The 23,999-nt window shown below is 37.2% G+C and overlaps 1 protein-coding gene across 1 annotated transcript in view; it reads right to left on the bottom strand.

Annotated features, from left to right (window-relative positions):
- The window catches only part of LOC138696640 (5-hydroxytryptamine receptor-like), a 1,489,006-nt gene that overhangs the window by 289,225 nt on the left and 1,175,782 nt on the right, over positions 1-23,999 (bottom strand). Inside the window, exon 7 of the mRNA XM_069821850.1 lies at positions 10,060-10,193. Within this exon, the coding sequence (XP_069677951.1) occupies positions 10,060-10,193 (134 nt within the window). The remainder of the gene's footprint in view (positions 1-10,059; positions 10,194-23,999) is intronic.

The raw sequence follows: 23,999 nt of genomic DNA, 5'->3' as shown, positions 1-23,999 counted from the left end.
ATATTCTGGTTCTATTATATGAATCTATGGTTATATAAATAGAAAAAAATTCTCAAATAAATTTGCATTTCTAAGAAAAATCAAACATTAATATCTTTTTACTCGAAATAGCACACTTGATCTTAAACATATGAAAAGAAAATTCCTAGCCTTTTAATAAGGGCCTAGTAATTAAATGAAGACTGGGGAACGGATTATTATACACTGAAAGGTACAGATGTTTCAAATAGGCTACTTGATTGTTTATACATATATTATAACAGTTGCCAAAGTAGATAAAAGTTCAGTAAGGTATAAACAACTGTGGCGATTGAAGGTTGCTTCGGGACTTAGGGAGATGATCAATATCGGAAGACTCGGCAGTCTTTACGTCAAGGACGCGACGTAATACAACATTGTCGTGGGGTTTTCGGCTTTGCGGGCGCTGTTACTCTTGCTTTCTCGATCTGTGTTCATATCTAGTTCTTACCCATAATTGAAGACTGGGAGTGGGAAACGATGAAAATATCTAATTACTTAATTTTAGATTTTCCATGGAAAGCAATGAATGTGCCAATGCAAATAACTTGGAACAAAAAGGTTGGAAGTACCAACTCGAAAGGCATCTGCTAGATGAGAAACATGAAGAACGCTGAATGTGCAAAGCGTGCCTATCAGTGTTGGAGAGAATGTTGAAACCTGTTTCCCACTCGTGCGCACAGAATACTAATGCATTAAGTACATTATCCAAAGGTTCCGAGTTAGATTTCCGGTCCCGGAACAATTTTTCTCTTCATTATTACCTTGTGTATTTTTATCCAAGTGTTTTTTCAGTGTTTAATGCAATTAGTGCATTACAATGTTGAGAAAATGAAGGATTTGTGAACTCAAAAACTCCGAGCTAACAATAATTCACGGTAAGCCATATCGCTAAATGACGTCACCCGCTTAAACTCAAGGTTACATGAGATATATTGATCCATCGTCGGTCGATCGCCGTTCACGTTTTTGGAAATTATAAGCGCGACAAAACTGGCCTGAAAATGTGTCGGTAGACTTTCTGGGATAGCAGTGTAGTACAGGATCGAACTTACAGATGTATTCACGTGACAAACCAAGGCGTCTATTTAGTTACACTTCTTGGTGACCATGATAGTCTTTCCTTTTCGAATCAACTTTTTAAGGAAACTTAAATTTTACTCTACGCGATAACGTTCACTGTATTAAATCGAGTGCCGTCATGTTGGAGAGCAATGCATCATACTTCTACTTCATAATTTTTAGTAGACTATTTTACGACGTTTTATCAACAGCTTAGGTTACTTAGCGTTTGAATGAGATGAAGATGATAATGCCGGTGAAATGAGCCCGGGGTCCGGCACCGAAAGTTACCCACCATTTGTTCATATTGGGTTGAGGGAAAAACCTCAACCAACCAGGTAACATTCCCCAACCGGGAATCGAACCCAGGCCACTTGGTTTCGCGGCCAGACGTGCTAACCATTACTCTTCAGGTGTGGACACTTCATAAATCAAATCACAAACAGTGCTTTCCGTTGTGTTATCGCATTGTAGTGTCTGTTTCCAAGTGTCAATAGTCAATGTACCATTTTAGTTCAAGGGAAAGTATACAGAGTGTTTCAAATATAAGGGGCATAATTTCAGGCATGTATTTCCCACATGTAGACAATCAAAATAGTTCATTACAACATGTGTCCGGAAATGCTTCATTTCCGAGTTATGCCCTTCACAACATTGAAATTCACCGGAACGTTTTTCTTTCCGCAGGTCGTTGTCATTACAGAAGATGTTCAAAATGTCCACCTCCTGCTTGAATACAGACCTCACATCGATGTGTCATTGACCTGCGAACGCGATCCCAAACTCCAGGAGTATTGCGTATGTCCTCAGAACATGCCACAATTCGATTCCGAAGGGATTCCAAATCAGGCACCGGAGACGAATAAACCAATGATTTTAAATGGCCCCACAAGTAGAAATCCAGAAGGTTCAGATCAGGTGAGCGTGGAGGCCAAGCAATTGGGCCACCTCTACCTATCCATCGATCAGGAAACCTTCGATCCAAGTACAGGCGAGCCGTACGACAAGTGTGCAGGAGCGCCATCATGCAAGAAGTGAATGTGTTGACGATTGATCAGTGGAGTGTCTTCTAAAACATGAGGTATGGTGTTTTCCAGGAAATTTGTGTACGCCTGCCCCGTAAGTCTGTTTACAAGTACATGGGGTCCAACTAATCGATCACCTATGATACCGACCCACATGTTGAGGGAGAACCGCACCTGGTGATGAGATGGAACAGTTGCATGTGGGTTTTCATATGCTCATACATGCTGATTGTGGAAATTTGTTATGCCATCTCTTGTGAACTGTGCTTCATCTGTAAATAATACTAAGGCAGGAAAGTTCGGATTTACACCACACTGCTGCAAGAACCACTGACAGAACCTAACTCGTGCAGGGTAATCTGCTGGTGACAGGGCCTGTACACGTTGCAAATGATAAGGATACAATTGATACTCTTTCAACAGTCTCCAGACAGTCGCATGAGGAACATTGACTTGCAACGCTACCCTTCGTGTGCTGATAGAAGGAGTCATGTTCACAGCCTCCACAATCTCCTCCTGTACTTCTGGAGTTGTAGATCTTGGTCGTCCCCTTCCCAAACCAGGAGAGTTAAATTTTCCATACTCGCACAGAGGTAATGGAGACGTACAAATGTCTTCCGATCTGGACATTGTCGCTGTGAGTACCTCTCCTGGTACAAACGACGAGCCAGCGCGGCATTGCCGTCCGCCTTACAGTACATGAAGTGTATCTCTGCCAGCTCTTGATTTGAATACATGTCGCACAGTCTAACGCCTACACAACACTGAATGTAACCTTCGCCTCGGAATGAACTGTCAGAGTGCCCTCTTAATGTCTCCTTTGACGGCAACGACCTGCGGAAAGAAAAACGTTCCGGTGAATTTCAATGTTGTGAAGGCCATAACTCGGAAATAAAGCATTTCCGGACACATGTTGTAATGAACTATTTTGATTGTCTACATGTGGGAAATACATACCTGAAATTATACCCTGTATTATGATACATATAATTATCTCCTTCACATCACACACATTTTTGGAGTTACTAAACCCATTTGACCACAAAGCATACTTTAGTTTCTATTACAGATTTTAGAAATTGCTCAGTTATTTTGTAAATATTTTATATTATTGTTAATGGCTTTCTTTCCTTCTTTTTCTTCTTTTTTATGCTTGTTAACTTTCGGTGTTGGACCCCGGACTCATTTCACCGGCATTATCACCATCTCATTCAGACGCTAAATAACCTAGACATTGATAAAGCGTCTTAAAATAACCTACTAAATTAAAAAATATCTTTTTTTGGAAGGAGTTTCAATTGAATTTGGTCAAGATGTACTTGTATCTCCGTATTTCTGCGATATTAGACAAATAATAATCCTTGCATTAAGTTAGAAATTTGAAGATTATTCAACTTCCAATCAAATGGTGAAACATAAGACACAAAAGTAGTCTTAATTGGTCTGCATTTCATAGTCGTGGTACGTAGAGCGATCCTTTCTTTCTGCTGTAACAACAGCGAAGTTCCTACAAAAAGGAAAACAATTGAAGACAAATCCCCAGACCAAGAGTACAATAAGTAACCATCAGAGAGATTAAAAAACACAACGCAGCAGGCCGTTAACGTCAATGGAGAGCTCCGTTCGACAGAATTTCGTGGAAGTGTGTTAGCTGCACGAAACAAACAACGGTTCACAATAGCTGTATTCCAACCATCAACGTCAAACCTTCAGTCCATTCAGTTCACTTTATTCACAATGTAGATTGAAGAATGAAGGCTGTATTGTCACCAGACAGACGAAACAGAGATTTGCTACATGTAGCTCACATTCTTGAAGCAGAAGACAGAACTCTTATAATAAATCACGGGAGATTACAATGTAGTCCTAATCGAGAGATACAAGAAAATTAATTAAATTTGCATTGAAATGAACGTAGGCAAATTAATTATAATATGAATGGAAGAAAGAGTCAACGAATGGAAGGGTGAATGAACGAAAAAAATTAAGTGACGAGTGAAAGAAAGAGAGACAATTAAATTGAAGAGGAAATACAAGAATGAGTAGGTAAATGAATGACTGAAGAAATACTTAGTGGTCGAGAAAGAAGGAAAGAAAGATAAAAAGGAATAAATAAAGGAAAAAGAAAGAAAAATAAAGGACGAAAGAATGAGAGAATTGAAGGATGAACTGAAACTGACGAAGGAAGGGAGAGTTAAAAGAAATAAAGGACAAATGAACGAAATATGAGTGTACATAACACGTAGAAAATAACGATTGAAAGAATGGATGAGTGAATAAATGAATGAATTACAAAATTAATTAAATCAAGAATTAGTTAGAATGGATGGATGGATGCATGAGTAAGTGAGTGAGTGAGTGAGTGAGTGAGTGAATGAGTGAGTGAGTGAATGAGTGAGTGAGTGAATGAATGTGTGAACGAATGAGTGAATGAATGAATGAATGAATGAATGAATGAATGAATGAATGAATGAATGAATGAATGAACTCTGAAATGGTAGCATCTACTCATATAGGTCTACCTATTTTCGCCTCCCTTATGCAATATACTTTCACTCGGTAATGAGTTTTGGAATAATATTCTGGGCAAATTCCACAGATAGTAACAGTATATTCCTATTACAAAAAAGAGTAATTAGAATAATAGTAGGTGCCAAATCTAGGGAATCTTGTAGGACTATTTTCAAAAACCTACAAATAATGCCCATGGCTTGTCAGTATATCTTTTCATTAATAATCTTCCTCTTGTGTAATCGTGAAAACTTTGTAACTAATTCAACAGTTCATAGCATAAATACACATCAAAAAATGACTTTCATACTCCATCGGCAAGTCTATCGTGCTATCAAAAAGGAGTGCGTTATATGGCAGTAAACATTTTTAATAGCCTCCCTATCGATATAAAAAATGAAACTCAAAACATAAGATTATTTAGGGCCAAATTAAAGAAGTGCCTAATTTCTCACGTCTTCCATTCTGTAGGTGAATTCATGACATTCAGTAACGCTTCATGAAATTGATAGGCCTACTAAAACTTTGTGTTGTACTAGTAGACTATATTGTAAATCTCTACTGTATATATAGCATCTAGACTGTGACTATAAATTAAGACTTTAAAATAGTATTATGTGTTTTGACTTGTTCCATATTCTAGCTGTGAAGCAATGTATGAATACCATGGAATGTTAATAAATACAACACAATACAATACAACGATGCTACTTTTTGAGACAGAATGGGGATACGTATGGGTTAGTATGAAAATGGTTGTTCGTACTGTCAAGTTGCCTCTCGGTTGCCTCTCGCTCTGCGTTACTAATCGGCCATAATGTACTGTATTACCTACTGTACTTATCTTTCTAGTATTATTATTATAGCCTACTCATGCAATTTTTAATTCTAAAACACAGTATTATTGCTTTTCAATATTTATTTCTTTTCATTTAGGTTACACACGTGAAACGAAATAAAACTTAGAAATTGAAACTATACATTAGTTTTAGGGAACTATGTTTTCTGTCATAACTTTACAAAACTCTCACTCCACCCCACTTCCTTCTGACCGCCTTCTGCTACGAAAAGATGACTATCCCCACCCTAACCGTCCGTTCCTGCCGGGTTACTTGTTTCGCGCAGACTAGTGTAATGATTTTTGAGCTGTTCTAAATACTGTAGATGGATGGATGGATGGATGGATGGATGGATGGATGGATGGATGGATGGATGGATGGATGGATGGATGGATGGATGAATGAATGAATGAATGAATGAATGAATGAATGAATGAATGAAAGGAATACTTTAACCATTAAGCGCGACGTGCTTGCTAGTTACGAATGTAGTATGTACTAATACATAGACTACTATATATACACATACACACATATACATAGGTCTACGCACGTACGCATATAGAGTGAGTCATAATTATGTTTGGATAACGCGTGAGCGTGCTTCTGGATCAAAAATAAGAACAATTCCTTATATGTAAATTTGACTGAAAATTTAACTCTTCACAGATACACATCATGCATAACGTGGCTAGTAACTCTTCACAGATACACATCATGCATAACGTGGCTCGCCGAAATGGTGTGCAACTTGAAAATGGGTCACAGTCCTGCCATCTATTCGCAGTATGCGCAACCCGAATCACGCAAAGTGAAGTGGGTAGGCATTAGACATACACACATTAATTCAGAATATTAAGTAAATTATATTTATGTGAAATCAATTTTTTCCTTTGTTAATTATTCGAACTATTTTCAAGTGCATTATTCCACTGAATTTACTTGTAAAGTATTGTTGTGGAGTACATCCGGATGTGCTAAATTTCACTTTGCGTTAATAATGGCGATGCTTTGGTATTTAAGATATAACCATCTCACGGTCATACTGTATCACTAATGACGTAATGACACTAATTCAAGACGATGTGTCAAGAAATTTCGGAAAAAAACCATGGTATTAGTGACCGTACACAAGAATGAAGTTACTTCATTTAAGTAACAAAGCATTCCTCTAAGTTGAATAAACCAGTATAATTTTGTTTAACATTTTATTATTGTAAGTAGTCTTGTATTTTAGTTACCTGAAATCAAGTACCAAGTAGGTCTCCAATTGCAGCAGTTTATTGCTACAATCTTTCCTTATCAAAGGACTGCCACAAGTACAAGTGTTATAAATAATTATATACAGGGTGTTTAAAAATACGGGGAATAATTTCAGGTATGTATTTCCCACATATAGACAATCAAAATAGTTCATTACAACATGTGTCCGGAAGTGCTTTATTTCCGAGTTATGGCCTTCACAACATTGAAATTCACCGGAACGTTTTTCTTTCCGCAGGTCGTTGCCGTCAAAGGAGACATTAAGAGGGCACTCTGACAGTTCATTCCGAGTCGAAGGTTACATTCAGTGTTGTGTAAGCGTTAGATTGTGCGACATGTATTCAAATCAAGAGCTGGCAGAGATATACTTCATGTACGGTAAGGCGGACGGCAATGCTGTGCTGGCTCGTCGTTTGTACCAGGAGAGGTACCCACAGCGAAAATGTCCAGATCGGAAGACATTTGTACTTCTCCATTACCGTCTGTGCGAGTATGGAAAATTTAACTCTCCTGGTTTGGGAAGGGGACGACCAAGATCTAGAGCTCCAGAAGTATAGGAGGTGATTATGGAGGCTGTGAACATGACTCCTTCTATCAGCACACGAAGGGTAGCGTTGCAAGTCAATGTTCCTCATACGACTGTCTGGAGACTGTTGAAAGAGTATCAATTGTATCCTTATCATTTGCAACGTGTACAGGCCCTGTCACCAGCAGATTACCCTGCACGGGGTAGATTCTGTCAGTGGTTCTTGCAGCAGTGTGGTGTAAATCCGAACTTTCCTGCCTTAGTATTATTTACAGATGAAGCACAGTTCACACGAGATGGCATAACAAATTTCCACAATCAGCATGTATGAGCATATGAAAACCCACGTGCAACTGTTCCATCTCATCACCAGGTGCGGTTCTCCCTCAACATGTGGGCCGGTATCATAGGTGATCGATTAGTTGGACCCCATGTACTTGTAAACAGACTTACGGGGCAGGCGTACACAAACTTCCTGGAAAACACCATACCTCATGTTTTAGAAAACACTCCACTGATCAATCGTCAACACATTCACTTCTTGCATGATGGCGCTCCTGCACACTTGTCGTACGGCTCGCCGGTACTTGGATCGAAGGTTTCCTGATCGATGGATAGGTAGAGGTGGCCCAATTGCTTAGCGTCCACGCTCACCTGATCTGAACCCTCTGGATTTCTACTTGTGGGGCCATTTAAAATCATTGGTTTATTCGTCTCCGGTGCCTGATTTGGAATCCCTTCGGAATCGAATTGTGGCATGTTCTGAGGACATATGCAATACTCCTGGAGTTTGGGATCGTGTTCGCAGGTCAATGAGACATCGATATGAGGTCTGTATTCAAGTAGGAGGTGGACATTTTGAACATCTTCTGTAATGACAACGACCTGCGGAAAGAAAAACGTTCCGGTGAATTTCAATGTTGTGAAGGCCATAACTCAGAAATGAAGCATTTCTGGACACATGTTGTAATGAACTATTTTGATTTTCTACATGTGGGAAATACATACCTGAAATTATGCCCCGTATTTGTGAAACAACCTGTATACTCGTACATATAATCAAATCTAGTTAATTATAAAAATATATGAATTATTAATTATTAAATCCATAAAGATGATTTCTCAAAATTGAAACATATCGCTTAATAGCGATAATACTCAATCTAAGTAGAAGTTCTATATCTAATAAGAAAACAACCTGATAGACAAGACAAGTATGCAAAAAAAGCATAGGCCTAATATGTAAGACAAAATAAGAGACATTATCTAAATAGAGTATAATATATGATATTACCTAAACCTGCGAAATATAAAGATTAGTGGGAACGAAGTCAAGTTACGAGTCGTAAATCAGCCCATTTCATTATAAAGTGTGAAGATGGTGTCAAAATGAGTGTATGATCATTGCCGGGAGTTGAACACAGTAGCAATCCGTCGCACAAACCATCAGACATAAGTCACAGTACTATATTATAATAAAATCAGTATCAGAAGTGAAACATAGATGATATCCAGTAGTGAAGGAGCACATCCATCTTGTACAGATATAGGCCTACTATCCAAATTAAAGACAATGGCATTGTTTATACGTAGTATGCATCTATTATAATGCTTTTCATTCCGATTTAGTTTACAGTCTCATCCTCCTTGGCTACAATTTTTGTATGAGCGCATGCAATATTTAAATTAACATATCTAACAGTGACTGAGTCTTAACATTGCAACCAGACAACATTGCTTAAGTGCGAATGGCTGGTGTTGTTCTGGGCGGTTAGCCGCGACCTCCATGAAATAAGTAGCATGAAAAGGGGTATAGATAACTGCGTATGTCTTTATAAAACGTATATTCAAAATGGAATAAAATTGCATTTCTTCTAATTGTACTCTCTTTATTATATTTAAAATGAATAAAATATCATCGTTTCTGTCTATGGTCACAATAAAATAGTACCTACCAAGTTTAATATAACATATTCTATATTCGAATTGAAATAAATCTGTCGATAGGAACCAAGCATACCTGTAGGCGATACACATCTGCATTTATATGTCAGTTCCATAAGAAATAAAACTGTATTATTTCTCTGTTCGCGTCCTTTGTCATGTATTAATTAAAATGAATTTAATTGTGTCACTTTAACAGGCCTATACCGTAAAAATTAAAACTGTACTTGGAGAGGCTTGTTATGCACCCCTCTAAAAAAGGCTCGATTTTCTTGGGAATTTCTGCTGTGAGTCGCCGTGCACTCTGACTATGAGATCACTCACTACTGGTCTGTCACCTCTCGCCGCACTTCATCTCTTGGTGTGATTCCTGATGCACATGACGTCATTTAAATTCGTTACCAGAGATCGGAAACAACCCTGTACACGCTATATACATTTTTTCGTTCATATAAATTCAATTAAAAACGATTGAAACGAAATATCAGGAATAAGAATGTATTATTGTAATTTATGTCCTATGTGCTCAACTGGCTTTAAACGATATGAATTCAAATAGAAATAAATATGTATTAAAATTTAGTTTAAATTCTGTATATTGTATATGTATTAAAAGAGAAATTTAAGACAGAAAAATATACTGTCGCTTAATAGTATACACCCCATACGCACATTTTTGTTTTACATGATATGAATAAATAAATCTGCAAAACTTTATTGAGTTTATGTTTAAGCAAAGAACCGTTTATGATTTTCTATCGCAAACAGTTTAAAAAAAACTCTGGAGTAAACATTTCATGCATAATTATGTTTATAATCTCACTCCATAAACTGCACATTCATGAGTACAGAAATGTATGCTTACACTTACCTCATACACAGCACCGAGGGGCATGACTAGACAGGCTACCATGAGGTCTGCTACGGCAAGAGAGACGATCAAATAGTTGGCCACGTTCTGAAGATTGCGTTCCAGCAAGATGGCGGCGATCACGAACACATTACCTGTAAAATATAACATAAGTTTTGCATTAGTACAAAAAATTCTGTAAGATAGAATCAATACTTGATTTTTTACTCGTACTATTTTATGTATAACTTTAAGTACAGATACCATATTTGAGAAAGACTTAATTGAAAAGCAATAAAATATACAGGGTGTTAAAAAAGTATCCAATATTTTAGGAGGTGCTAGCATGCTTCAAAACAAGAAAATAATATCTAATAAGCATGGGTCCTACAACACATACTTTCTGAGATCTGAACACTAGTTCATAGGAGGTGCTCAATGTGATGTCCATTCATGGCATTGCATTCCTCTGCCCTTCGGCGTAAGGAATCCCGCACTCTTTGAAATTGATCTCCTTGCTCTTGTATGTGCTGACATGCTTTGAAGACGCGATCCTGTAATGTCTGCACATTTTTTATTGGAGTGGCATAGACCAATTTCTTCATATGTCCCCATAACCAAAATCTAGGGGATTTGGTTTCGGGAACGAGCAGGCCAAGTTGTGGGGCTTCCCCGACCAATCCAGCTTCGTTTCTTATTCTGTCTGTCCATTTCACATTTCAAATACTTCTAGTCGCTTCTATCCACTTCGACGTAATATCCATGTTTCTGCTCCATACGATACACTCCATACAAAGCACTTCATAGTTTCTCCCTTAGTTCTTTCTCCAGAGGTCCGCAGAAGATGCTCTATTTTCTATTAAAAGCTTCCTTTGCCACTGCTAACCTTTTTTTACTTCTTGGCAATAGCTCATGTTACTGCTTATAGTACACCCCAAATATCTGAAGCTGTCCACTTACTCTACTGTCTCAGTTAGAATTCGCAAGTTTACCTTCTTTACTTTTCTTTCTATGACCATAGTCTTTGTCTTGTTGGCATTTATCTTCATTCCATATTGCTCACAGCTGGCATTTAGCTCCAGTAGCATATCACTTAATATCATCTCCTCTTCTGCTAACAACGCCATATCATCAGCAAATCTTTTACACTTGACATAACAACACTTGAACTTTAAATCCCATATTACAGTTTAACTCCAAACGCACGTTTTTTTTTTCAAAATAATATATATAATATACTTTTTTAAGGTTACGCCAGCAAAAACGGCCTTCGGTGATTCGTGAAGAGTATTTGAATTAATGATCCAGAAGAAAAGCTCTTCAGAATCACTATGTGAGTATGCTTTGACTAGATTATAAACAGGATAGTGTGCATGTCTTTCTTTTGTTCTCTTTATCTTGCACTTCTTCCCCTTGTATTCCCTCTGTTTTCCTTGTATTCACCTTGTTTTCCTTTCATTCCCCCTGCTTTCCTTGCATACCCCTTACTTTCCTTGCATCCCCTTCTTCTCCTTGCATTCCCATTACTTTCCTTCCATTCCCCTTCTTCTCCTTGCATTCTCATTTTTTCCTTCTCTTCCCCTTGTTTTCGTTGCTTCTCCTTGTCACCAACACGTAGTTCTACGTAAAGATATATACGGCATAGTAAAGCTGTCGATTTCTATTTTCTTTCTTTCTTTGCTTCTTACTACGCTGCTAAACTCTTTTTCACCTCACTTACACACCATTGCGGGTAGAAGAGAGCGATTCATTTAAACGCACACTAGACATATGACAAATACGTGCCTCCCTGGTCGTGGAAGCCACATGACTCAGAGCCACCGTCGAGACATCACAGGACAGTCACATCACAACGGACAAACACCTAGTCCGGTAGACGGAGGATAAATTTATTCATTGCCCACATCGGGAATAGAACCTCTTACTGCTTGATCAGGAAGCGTAAGCGCTATCCACTTAACCATAGTGGACGAATGTTAGGTAATCTCATGTCGATTTCTCGGCGTCTTCTGATTAAAATTATCTTCCTATCACAAACTCTACTGAGGACATGTAGTTAATAGAACGCCGTTAAATTGTCTATACAATGAAGAAAACAATTGCGTTTTACACGTTATCCAACAGTATTTGCAATCATAATTAACTCAATGCACAGTAAATAAATTCACAGTATTGAAATATAAGTTATTTTAATCCCTTGACAAAAAATGCGGATTTAATAATTATCCTGAAAACTATCTCAAAAGAGCAGAGATGTGGAAATGAATGTATTACAGAGCCTTTAGTTTAATATAAGTAATGGCAATTTTTATTTCCTTTGTTTACTGCTATTAAAACAGTTTCAATTTAATTATTGGTATGCTACTTACTGGTATATTAAATTCTATTAAACGAGCAGTATATTGATTCAGCTCAGGAACGAATGTATAAACGTGAAACTAAATAAAAGAAATCTCTTTTTAGGAGAATTTATACATTGAATTACACTATCTTCAAGTTATGTACTTTGTATTTTTCAAACATGAGAATAAATTGTAATGAGATCTGGAAAACAAACTGCTACTTACAAACTCCAATTCATAACTTAACGTTATTAAAAAGCAATATCTACGAGTATAGCCTGTGGAATAGGCTGCCACAGAGAGCTAAGCAGAACGGAAACAGCCATAGTTGTGTATTTACAGGAATTTTAATAACAAACCATGTCATTGTCAAGTTAATTAAATTGAGATTATAGAGCGCGTGATTTTAATATGAATTGCTCATCTTAGAAAGCACAGTTAACCACACATTTCTAACTAAAGAGAGACTGTAGATATAAAAGGATTTCAAATAATAACCTAGTACCGGTACCGACTTTTAATAAGTCATAAGTTCCATTATCATATGCTAAAATGTGATAGTTTCAAAATTCGTTCCCTAAAAGTCCAATTTATAAGAATATATGGAACAAATGTGTACAATTTTAATATAAGCGATAATGCATAGTAAAACCACTGGAGTTACTACCTTCACTGCAGGTAATAGCGCCAGTATGCGTCACACCTTTACGTGTTTACTTGTATGCTTGTAAAACATTGTCACAATTACAACTTTTGAAACGTACTACATTTCACACGATAGGCTACAAATGATCAACATCTGCAAAAGCAATATTGCTGTCCGTATTTCTGGTCAGTTGTAACTCATTTTTTGAATTGATGGCGTTAATACCTTCACTTACCCTTACCTTAATATTTGTCACTTTTTCTTATAAACATGTTTCATTGTTCTAAAATAATAAGTTGTGTTATTACTAGTGTTGTGGGATTTCATGGATTAATCTAATCGATTAATCGATTAATTTCTGTTGTAAGATTAATCGATCAAAAATATTTAATTGAAAAATCGAGTCGATTAAAATTAATCGGTTGTAGTTGATATTAATTATTATTTTGTTAATACAAACTCATACTAAAAATTCCGAAAATATTTCTCTCTCGAGAATTGCTTACTTAAAAGTAGTGTTATTTTCTAACTGTAAACCAGGTAGCGTAGGAAAATGAAACACAATACGAAACCCTTAATAAGTTTCATGATTTTCCAAGAAAACTTCCACCTTGTTGTCAGCTCATCTTCCTATCATATGAAATACATACTTTTCTGGGATTCGTCCCCTCATCTCTTATGTCTACACTGTGTGCAAGTGAGAGCGTAACTACCTCCTTCTCTTTCTAAAATCTGGTAATTCGATTACAAAAGAGGCCAGTCTTTTGTTTCGACCGCTGTAGTTTTGCAGTTGCAGTTTCTGTACTGAGTGTGTATATGAAGGTTGTGTGTTTAGTTTGATAAGGAAAAAATCAGTTTTCTGTTGTTTGCGAAAAATAGAAACTACATTATGTCATATCAGAATTTGAGAGGTAAACTCGGTGAAACATTTGGATTTAAATTGAACGATCGTGGAGAAGTGCTTGACAGAAAAAAGTTTTTTCGTGTTTAGTTATGCAGGAAACATAGTAACTATATGTAGAGCGGTACTTAATTCGAAGCATTCGAATGCACTCACATGTTTAAAATCATGGCTGAAGCAGTATCAACTAGGTGAGTCTTCATACTTTTTGTTATGTATGTTTGTCTCAAAAATTCCCGGAGAAATTGACACAATAAATTATAAGCCTCATAATAAATATGTTGACAAGTAATTAAAATAGTTGTTTTGTAACATAACGATACACAGGAAAGACCACAAATGATCAATATAAAAATATCAATATTATTGTCCGTATTTCTGATCAACTGCAACTCATTTTTTGAATTGATGAAGTTAATACTTTCACTTACTCTAACCTTAATATTTGTCACTTTTGCTTATAAACATGTTCCTTTGTTCTAAAAAAATAAGCGTTGTTATTACCTTCACTGGAGGTAATCGCGCCATATTTGTCAAATTTTTTCGTATTTACCTGTAGGCCTATTGTTGTACCTTGTCACAATTACAACTTTCGAAACGTACTAAATTCCACAGAATAGGCAACAAATGATCAATATTTAAAAAATCAATATTATTGTCCCCTTTTCTGGTCATTTGTAACTCATTTTTCTTTTTATTTTTGGTGTTAATACCTACACTCACAACAACCTTAATAGTTCTGAAGGGAATTGGAACGCGGAATTTCTGTGTTCCAGAGTGAAATCGCTACCACTTCAACCATAGTGGCAATCCTGAGTGAAAATTCACATCCGTGCCCTCAGGACTTGAGATAAGTAATCTCTCACGTCTCCCGCGGAGTAATGTCACCACCTGCACCCCTGTACTCCCCACAGGGCGGAGTTGAGTTGTCATGAATGAACCAGCTATGACTCCCTGCGCTCCCATTAGGGACAAGGGAACGGACAGTTGTCCTGTTCATTACAGAGCATACAATTCATTAACCCGTCCAAATCATATCAATGCGTGGCACAGGCGGGCGCATTCATTCATCAATGACTGCATAGTTCATTAACAGCAACATGGCCCCTATTAGCGTCACGTGGAGCGGTCAGGCTAGGGAATTGTGCTCTTGTATCATACACATCCCCAGCTGCCCGGTACATACCGCCAAACTAATTACAGCGTACAGCTTATCTAACATTAAGTCACCCATAATCTACACAATTCCTCAAATTTAAGCAATGAACTATAAAATGTAAGGCAATTCAACTACAATTTTAACCTGTAACGACCACGAAAGGAGCGCTAAATACCTTCGGGTTTAAGGTGAAGCTCTGCAAGCCAGAAGGTCACGGTTTCGATTTCCGATGGAGGCGACTTTTTAATTCATACAATCCTTTCGCTGTACAATGGCCCTGCAATTAACTTAGCCTTACCAAGAAATCAACAGAGAACTTTCCGTGTGAGTAAAGTTACATTTTAGATTAATCAGATTTATAGAAAACAATAATTGGATCAATTATAATAAATTTAGATTTAAATATACTGTAAAAACGGAGTTTGGAATTGAAGAGGTGGATTTCAAAGTGTACTAAAACATTTTTATTAACCCCTTTTATTCACATTTTAATGTATCCATTTCAAGCCAATATATAACTGGGTAAGTTTATTTAACAGAATTCCCCAAGTCTTGACTTAGATCCGATAAAATAAAATACAGATATGTAGGCAACAGGAGCGTCAAATTTGTTTCATCAATTTTGTCATTTTTCACAGGGACCAGTTTGGAATCTACCTCTTCAATTTTAAATGTTACTGTAACATGTTTTGATACATTAGGCACATGAAATAATTGTGACAGTATCTTTTTACATTTACAAAGGGCTTTTGACGCGGTAAACAATTTGCAACTTATAACAAAATTAAAGTGCATGAGAATGAAAAGAGTTGCTTTGGATTCATTTTTGTCATATTTTTCAGACAGAATCTAGTGACAAAATTGATTAAATATACTGTATAGTAACATAAGAATGTTAATATTGGTGTTCCACAAGGTACAGTATTAGGATCAAACTTATTATTAATATATCGATTAAATATTAATCTATAAAGATACGAAAGCAAAGTTACAACATTTTCACATGATACCATGTTAACTTTCCATTGTGTAAGATGGAAATGCTCCACACCTGTGGAGTAACGGTCAGCGCGTCTGGGTGCGAAACCAGGTGGCCCGGGTTCGAATCCCGGTCGAGGCAAGTTACCTGGTTGAGGTTTTTTCCGGGGTTTTCCCTCAACCCAATACGAGCAAATGCTGGGTAACTTTCGGTGCTGGACCCCGGACTCATTTCACCGGCATTATCACCTTCATATCATTCAGACGCTAAATAACCTAGATGTTGATACAGCGTCGTAAAATAACCCAAAAAAAAGAGGGAAATGTACTTACGGTTGCGTAAATGAAGGCATAAGTATTGTCAAAAACTGGTTTAATGAAAATATAATAATAATCCGTAGCGCTACAGCCCGTGAAGGGCCTAGATCGACTAGCCGGCTGCTGGCCTCACGCCCACATGCAGAAGCAGAGGTGGACGATCATCCAACCAGAATGGAGGTATCGTGTGGTTAGCACGATGATCCCCCCCAGCCGTTATAGCTGGCAATCGCAACCGGATTTCGCTACCTATCGTAGCTCCCCAAGTGCATCATTATGCTGGGTGGGCACGGGCCCATGTACTGGCCGAAATGTCATGAGAAACTTTCTTCTCTCACGAGGATTCGAACCAGCGCGCATTCCGTAACGCGAGTCCTAGGCAGGATGCCATAGACCGCGACGCCACGGCACGGGACTAATGCAAATATACTCTCTTTAAAAATCACCAAATCGAAGAATTCCTTTTAATTAAACATAATTTGCATTCAAAAAACTAAATTCAAAATTCATATTGAGAATTAAGATCGCGTCACTCTTTTTGTTCATTCCCTACAATTCGTAGTTGTTCATGTTTGGAAGAAACTTCACACGTATGTTTAGGCATTATCAGTGATCATTGTACACTATGTTCACATATTAACTTTACAACTTTATACGATGTAACAGTAATGGAACGGAGAAAAATTCTCTCCGGCGCCGGGATTTGAACCCGGGTTTTCAGCTCTACGTGCTGATGCTTTATCCACTAAGCCACACCGGATACTACCCCGGCGTCGGACAAAATCATCTCAGATTAAGCTCCAACTCTTGGGTTCCCTCTAGTGGCCGCCCTCTGCACTACGTCATAGATGTCTATGAACGTAGGACCGAAGTCCACACATGTGATGAGGTTCACTCATTATGAGTGACTAGTTTGCCTGGATCCGACGGAATAAGCGCCGTCTTAAATCACGAAGTGATTTACGCATATCATGTATATTATTTTAATGTACCGAAGTACATATGATATTTCCATGCAGATATTCTGCGTCAGCATACGATGTAAGAGTAATGGAATGGAGAAAAATTCTCTCCGGCGCCGGTGTGGCTTAGTGGATAAAGTATCAGCACGTAGAGCTGGAAAACTCGGGTTCAAATCCCGGCGCGGGGGAGAATTTTTCTCCGTTCCATTACTCTTGCATCGTATGATGACGCAGAATATCTGCATGTAAATATCATATGTACTTCGGTACATTAAAATAATATACATAGTATTTACAAGTTTAACTCTAAATAACAAAATAATGGAATGAGATATCACAGTTCTGTTCCTTGTTTGTTTTAAAAGAGAATTTCTCAAAGTTTTGTTCACGTTGATTTTCAATTGTACTCATTAAGTGGTGAAGAGGTGACGTCACATATCCACAAAATGACTACTCCACAGGAGAAGATAGTGTTTCCTGGCTCATAGAAATTAACGTAGCATTTGGTTACGTAATAAAGTGATATATTGGGAAGAACTTAAGTCTGAGTTCTGGAAGTATTTTTATAGACCACTAAATATAATATTCGCCTTACTTTGCGCGAAAATGAAAGCAAGTGAAAATGATTCCCCCTTGCACGAGCACTTGTGCTTTCTAGGAAAGGAGAGTTGAAAAACAAACCACTATATATGCAATAAACTTCAGACTAGATTACTATGAGTTGAACACACAGAGATGCTGCTTGTTTTACCAGTCTTGCCACAAAAAGAAGTTCATAACATTAAAGGCAAACCACTGAAACTTTAATGGACTGCACAGAAATAATTAAAAATCGCTTAAAAGTTGTCATGACTACTCTGTCAATATTAACTCTCCAGTTAAACCACGTCAATTCTTTCATACCATTCCTCCTGTAGCCTGCCAGTGAAATGAGTGAAAAGTTTCAACTGCATGTGTGGGCTTCAAAATCACCCTGAAACGTGTCTCTGGCCTGATTTTGCTATTTAATCACACGTTAACAATTTTCAAAGCAGTAGGGAATATATAATATGCAAAATGTATTTCAGCATTTAAATTCTTTTATCTGAATAAAATATCCCATACATTTTTACTTTAAGAATAAGCTTAAAAATCTACATTCATCTGGTGCAAAGAAGGTTCCTATGAGAGTAATGTTTAGAATCAATCTTGATATCTCCGTTACAAATCGTACAGTTATTTAAAAATAAGTCATATTTTCTTAGAAAGGTACTGACAATTATTTGAATTATAAACAGAATTAAGACACTAAATTGCTGACTCAATAATGTACGAAATTTTCCAGGTATTACGAGTACAATAAGGGATACTGAATCTTACACTATAAAAGGAGTAATTTTTACGCAAATTTGTCAATTATATCTTCTAAATTCCTGACTCAATAATTTACACAAGTTTGCAGATATTTTAATAAGGTATATTGAATCTTACACTATAAAAAGGAGTCACAGGAAATCAGGAACAGTCGGAGTCTAAAATCTTTGAAGTATACTGTACTTAGAAATGTTTTTATTGAACAGAACTAGACTCTTGCGAAAGTTTCTAAATAGTCTTAAATTACCAAGTTGTTATTTTTTTTCCTCTTTCTTCTTTCTTCCCTTTTTTATTATCTTAATATATTACTTAATCATTTGTATGCCATTTAGTACGACTTTGCTATTCAACATTTTACGAGTGTGTCTTGTAACCCACATGTATTTTCCTATTATTATAATGTTAACTATATACTATATCTCAAGTGAAGTAATCGTCGAATTTATCTCGAGCATTTTAGGTCTTATAAATTGTCTGTGTGTGTAACTGATTTTGATTATGTTTAATTTTCTACTTTATTTTGCATTGTCCTTATATTATGTAAATGATCTAGACTATTTGTAATTTTCTACTATATTTTATGTAATTTCTAAGGTATCTTCTTTTGATTTGCTTTGTAAGCTATCACATAATTTTGTATTTCATGAATATTACTGAAACCTGGTTGAGTGGAAGAGAAGGCCTTATGGCCTTAACTCTGATGGTAAACTATCACTACCACTACCACTACTACTAATTTTATTTTGGAAATTTATCAATTATATCTTCCAATGAGAATGTCGAGACTTCATATATGAATGTATAGGTATATATATTGCAGACTCAATAATGCACACAATTTCGTAGATATTTCAATAAGGGATACTGAATCTTACACTATAAAAAGGAGTAATTTTTACGCAAATTTGTGAATTACATCTTCAAAATGATACTAAGAATTCTGATAAATTGGGATGAATCAGTTTTGGGTGTGAGGAAAATTATTTCCTTATAAGTCTCGATTTTGAAAAATCACTTTTAGGGGGTTAAATATCAGACTGATATTTACGAACAAATAACTTATTAAATAATAAAATAAAATAAATCTAAGGGACACATTTACAACTGGAATAACAAATCGATTTAAGAAGCAATAGTATATGGTTGAACCTTAGCTAAGGAGAAGTGTTTAAATTTAGGAGTGGTTATGTTTGCGTTCAATTGCGTGTTATTCTTCTGATTGTGATAGTGAAGTGTTTATAGGAGTAGTTATGTTGATGTTAGATTGTATGCCATACGTTAGACTGCGTGTTATTCTCCTGGTTGTGTTAGTGAAGTGTTTAAATTTAGTATTGGTTGGTTTGACGTAAGACTGGGTTTTATTCTCCTGTGTTAGTGAAGTGTTCAGGCTTAGGAGTGGTTGTGGTACGTTACATTGCGTTTTATTCTCCTGATTATGTTAGTGAAGTGTTTAGATTTAGCATTCATTGTGTTGACATTAGACTGCGTGTTATTCTTCTAATTGTGTTAGTGAAGGGTTTAGATTTATAGTAGTTGTATTGATATTAGATTGCGTGTTATTCTTCTGATTGTGTTAGTGAAGTATTTAGATTAGTTTGCTCACATAGCACCACAAAAATTTACATTAGAGCAAAGGAGAGACTTGTGTGAAAAAAAGTAATTGCGGAAAAGTAAAAAGACAATTTGCAAGGAAATTTCTTAATGTTACAGTTCCACATAGCAACAGCAGCAAAACACCACTCCTAAATCTAAATCAAAACACTTCACTAACAGAATCAGAAGAATGACGCACAATCTAACGTCAATATAATCACTTCTACAGAAACTGAACTGGACTGCCGAGCGAGCTGGAGACGGTTTGCCGCTTGTTGCGTGCCTTCGTGCCGGTTGCACGCCGTCCTACATTATGCAGGCTAAGCGAACACTCTGTAGTTTGCATGTTCCTAGGTATACTTTGTACAAAATAGCCTATGTAGAAATTAGGCTCCTGTTATTTACTAATGTTCAGTTAAAAATAATCTCTAGTTACAGTCGCGTCGTTGTTATTGCAGGTGTGACTCCTCCTTTTTCCTTACACCTTAGGAAGTGAAGGCTCTATAAAGTCGAGGTAGGTAGTATCTTTCGCCATTTTTGTTCTTTCGTTGCCAAGCTACCAGACGAGGAATCTATTTTCAGCACCGTTAGAACTTATCATGTCGTAACTCCTAGATAATAAATCAAACGCACTGTAATTGACTAAATAATTGAGCGGCAAATAACGTCCTCGTGTGCTTTATGCGAACGCCAACGAAAGAGCCAAAATGGCGGGCGATTATATTAAGTACAGACCGACTATTTAGTCCTGGCAGCTTAGCGACGTGAAAGAGGGGAAGTAATAGGAGTAGTGGGAAAAGCTCTGAAGTAGAGATAAGGGCGAGCGGTCGGTGATGGAATGCAGTACAGTTTAACTGTACTGGAAACATACCGCTCTACCGCATGCGTGACATCCGATCGCTCCGAAGGCAAGCGAGTGACTAATCCAAACACCGATTGGTGTAACTAAATAGACTCGCCTGACACAGGCGCACATCTCCGGCGACTGTCAGGACTAAATAATCGTACTGTATTTATCGAGCCTTAGGAATTGCATAACGTCATCATTAGCGAATTACAAGACGCACGAGTTTAAATGTAGCCGACCTGCAACGTGATTGGCTGCCGGAAATAAGAGCGACGGGACTGTAGTTGCTTTTATGCAACTGAGTCTAAGAGTCTTCATTCCGGATGTTTCAAGTATTTGTATCTTTCTTTGTTGTGTCACTTCGAGTTTGGAGGTATTATTAAAATTTTGTTGCAGATATTTATAATGACAGAGTGTTTCTGTGTTCTTAAAATGCGTCGTACTGTATACGGGCTCGTATTTTTTGTTTAAAGGAATAAAATTACAGGATGCCTGACGCATTGCAACACAATGCTTATTTTCGTAGAGATTCTGCGCTCTCAGTGAACAAGATGCGTTAACGCAAGCCCTTTCACTTGTTGTATTTCAATCCTACCTTCTTATCATTTATATTTGCTCCCTCTAGAGTTAATTAACATTTATATTACGTGCCCAGAACATAAGGCAGAGTAATTGTGTCTAATCCATTCCCTAGTGAATATTAACAATGTGGTAATCCAGTATTTAATTTGCCACACGAAAGACGTGAAATAAAAGGCAGTTGCATCTCTGTATTGGGGAAACCACAACAGACTCTGTTCAGTGAGGTTGTTGAATAAGAGAAGACGTATCCGGAAAGAGCCATTCCACGGCCAATTACATTACCTTCCGCATTGCAACAGAGGCCCGCTTCATTAGGTTTCGACCACAACTCGCTGGTCATTTATTATTTTTCATTTCCTCTCGTACCTGCCAACAAATGCGTTTATATGGCATCAAAATTCACTGCTAGTAGAATAATTCTTCTTTCACGCTTACCAGGAAGGCAGAGGGTGTATTTTGACAGAATTGAGAACGTGGATATCGGTGTATAGACGAGATTATGCTCTCGCTAGAGGCGACGTTTCGTATCTTTAAAATGTATTAAAATTTTCTGGATGGTAAGAAAAACAGGGAAGAGACAAATTAATGCAAGAGTGGTGTAATAGCACCTGAATATCACACACGTCCCATCCATCTGTTATTCTATTTCTTATTAGTCCTGCGATATTTCCTTCTAATACATTTTAGTCTTGTTTCTCTCTTCTCGAATTTCTATTCATTCAGCTGGCAATCAATTTCTTGTCTCCTAGTTCATTCTGCTACACTTTACATATCCCAACTTCCTGCAGTAATTATTAGTAGAATCTTCATTTATTCATCGAGTCTTTCACTGTAGGCTGTTTAACTGATAACTTCCACTTAACGACCTAGACGCAATTCATTTGTCCTCGTCGACTACTTTCGCTTTTCCTGGCTCAAACAATTCACTTTACCTGACTGAATCAGTTCGCTTTACATGGTAGATTCCATTCAGTGTACCCCGCTGACTATCTTAAATTTACCTCGTCACTATATTCACTTTAAATAAATATATTTAATTTATGTTTTCAGTCAAATTAATAATAATAATAATAATAATAATAATAATAATAATAATAATAATAATAATAATAATAATAATCCGTGGCGCCACAGCCCTTGAAGGGCTCAGACAGAACAGCCGGATGCTCGCCTGACGACGTTCAGATGTCGAAGCACAGATGGACGATCATCCAACCAGAATGGAGGTATCGTGTGGTTAGCACGATGATCCTCCCAGTGGTTATAGCTGGTTTTCGCAATCGGATTTCCCTACCTATCGTAGCTCCCTAAGTGCATCACGATGCTGGGTGGGCACTGGTCTCATACACTGACCGAAATTTCATGAGAAAATCTCTTCCCCCATAAGGACTCGAACCAGCATGCATTCAGTAACGCGAGTCCTAGGCAGGATGCCTTAGACCACGACGCCACGGCGCTTTCAGTGAAATTACTTATCTTAAACAATCGAAAACAAAATTTTCATAATTTCAAGGAAAAATTGTACCAGGGCCGGGTATCGATCCCGAGGCCCTTCACTTAGCACAAGAATGCTCTACCGACTGAGCTATCCCAGGAACTATACAAGACACCATCACAAGTTTTCCTTTATATCCACACAACTCAAATGGGCTGACAAGATGCCAGAACCCAACTTTGAGTGCAGACAAATTCTGTGTGACTTAAATTATGGCTTCCTGAAAGCCAGATTAGCATAAAATTTTAATAACTGATAATAAAATGTTTTTAATATTATTTTTGTTGCAAACGTTTTTGCCTCATAGGGATCTTCAGGCTATGTAAAACAATGTCTGAAAACATCTCTTCTTGTCATTTGAAATTCTACATGTAACTTATAATTGAGAATAAGATAAAACATGTTAATTATTGGCAATATACATTAATGTAATATGTATATAACTGTAACGCGAATATCAGGTAATCTTTGGCGAATCCTCGGCCTCATCTCGCCAAATACCATCCCGCGATCACCAGTCTCTTCGACGCTAAATAACCTACTAGTTGATGTAGCGTCGTTAAATAACCAAACCCACACAGCTGTAGCTTCATTCTGGAAACTGGGTGAAGTATTCAAAGTGTCAGTTTATCTCTGGCAGAGAGCAGAACTTTTAAACATGGCTAGATACACAGTCTGAAAGTGAAATAATCCTGCAGATTGAAAGAGACGATAGGGTAAGCTCAAATGAATACAAAACCTGTGATTAAATGCAGGGCTAAGTACAAAATTAAGTTCGAAGTTTC

The sequence above is a fragment of the Periplaneta americana genome, chromosome 1, assembly GCF_040183065.1.
Source record: "Periplaneta americana isolate PAMFEO1 chromosome 1, P.americana_PAMFEO1_priV1, whole genome shotgun sequence".
Lineage (NCBI taxonomy): Eukaryota > Metazoa > Arthropoda > Insecta > Blattodea > Blattidae > Periplaneta > Periplaneta americana.
This window is presented reverse-complemented; position numbering and strand designations above follow the sequence as displayed.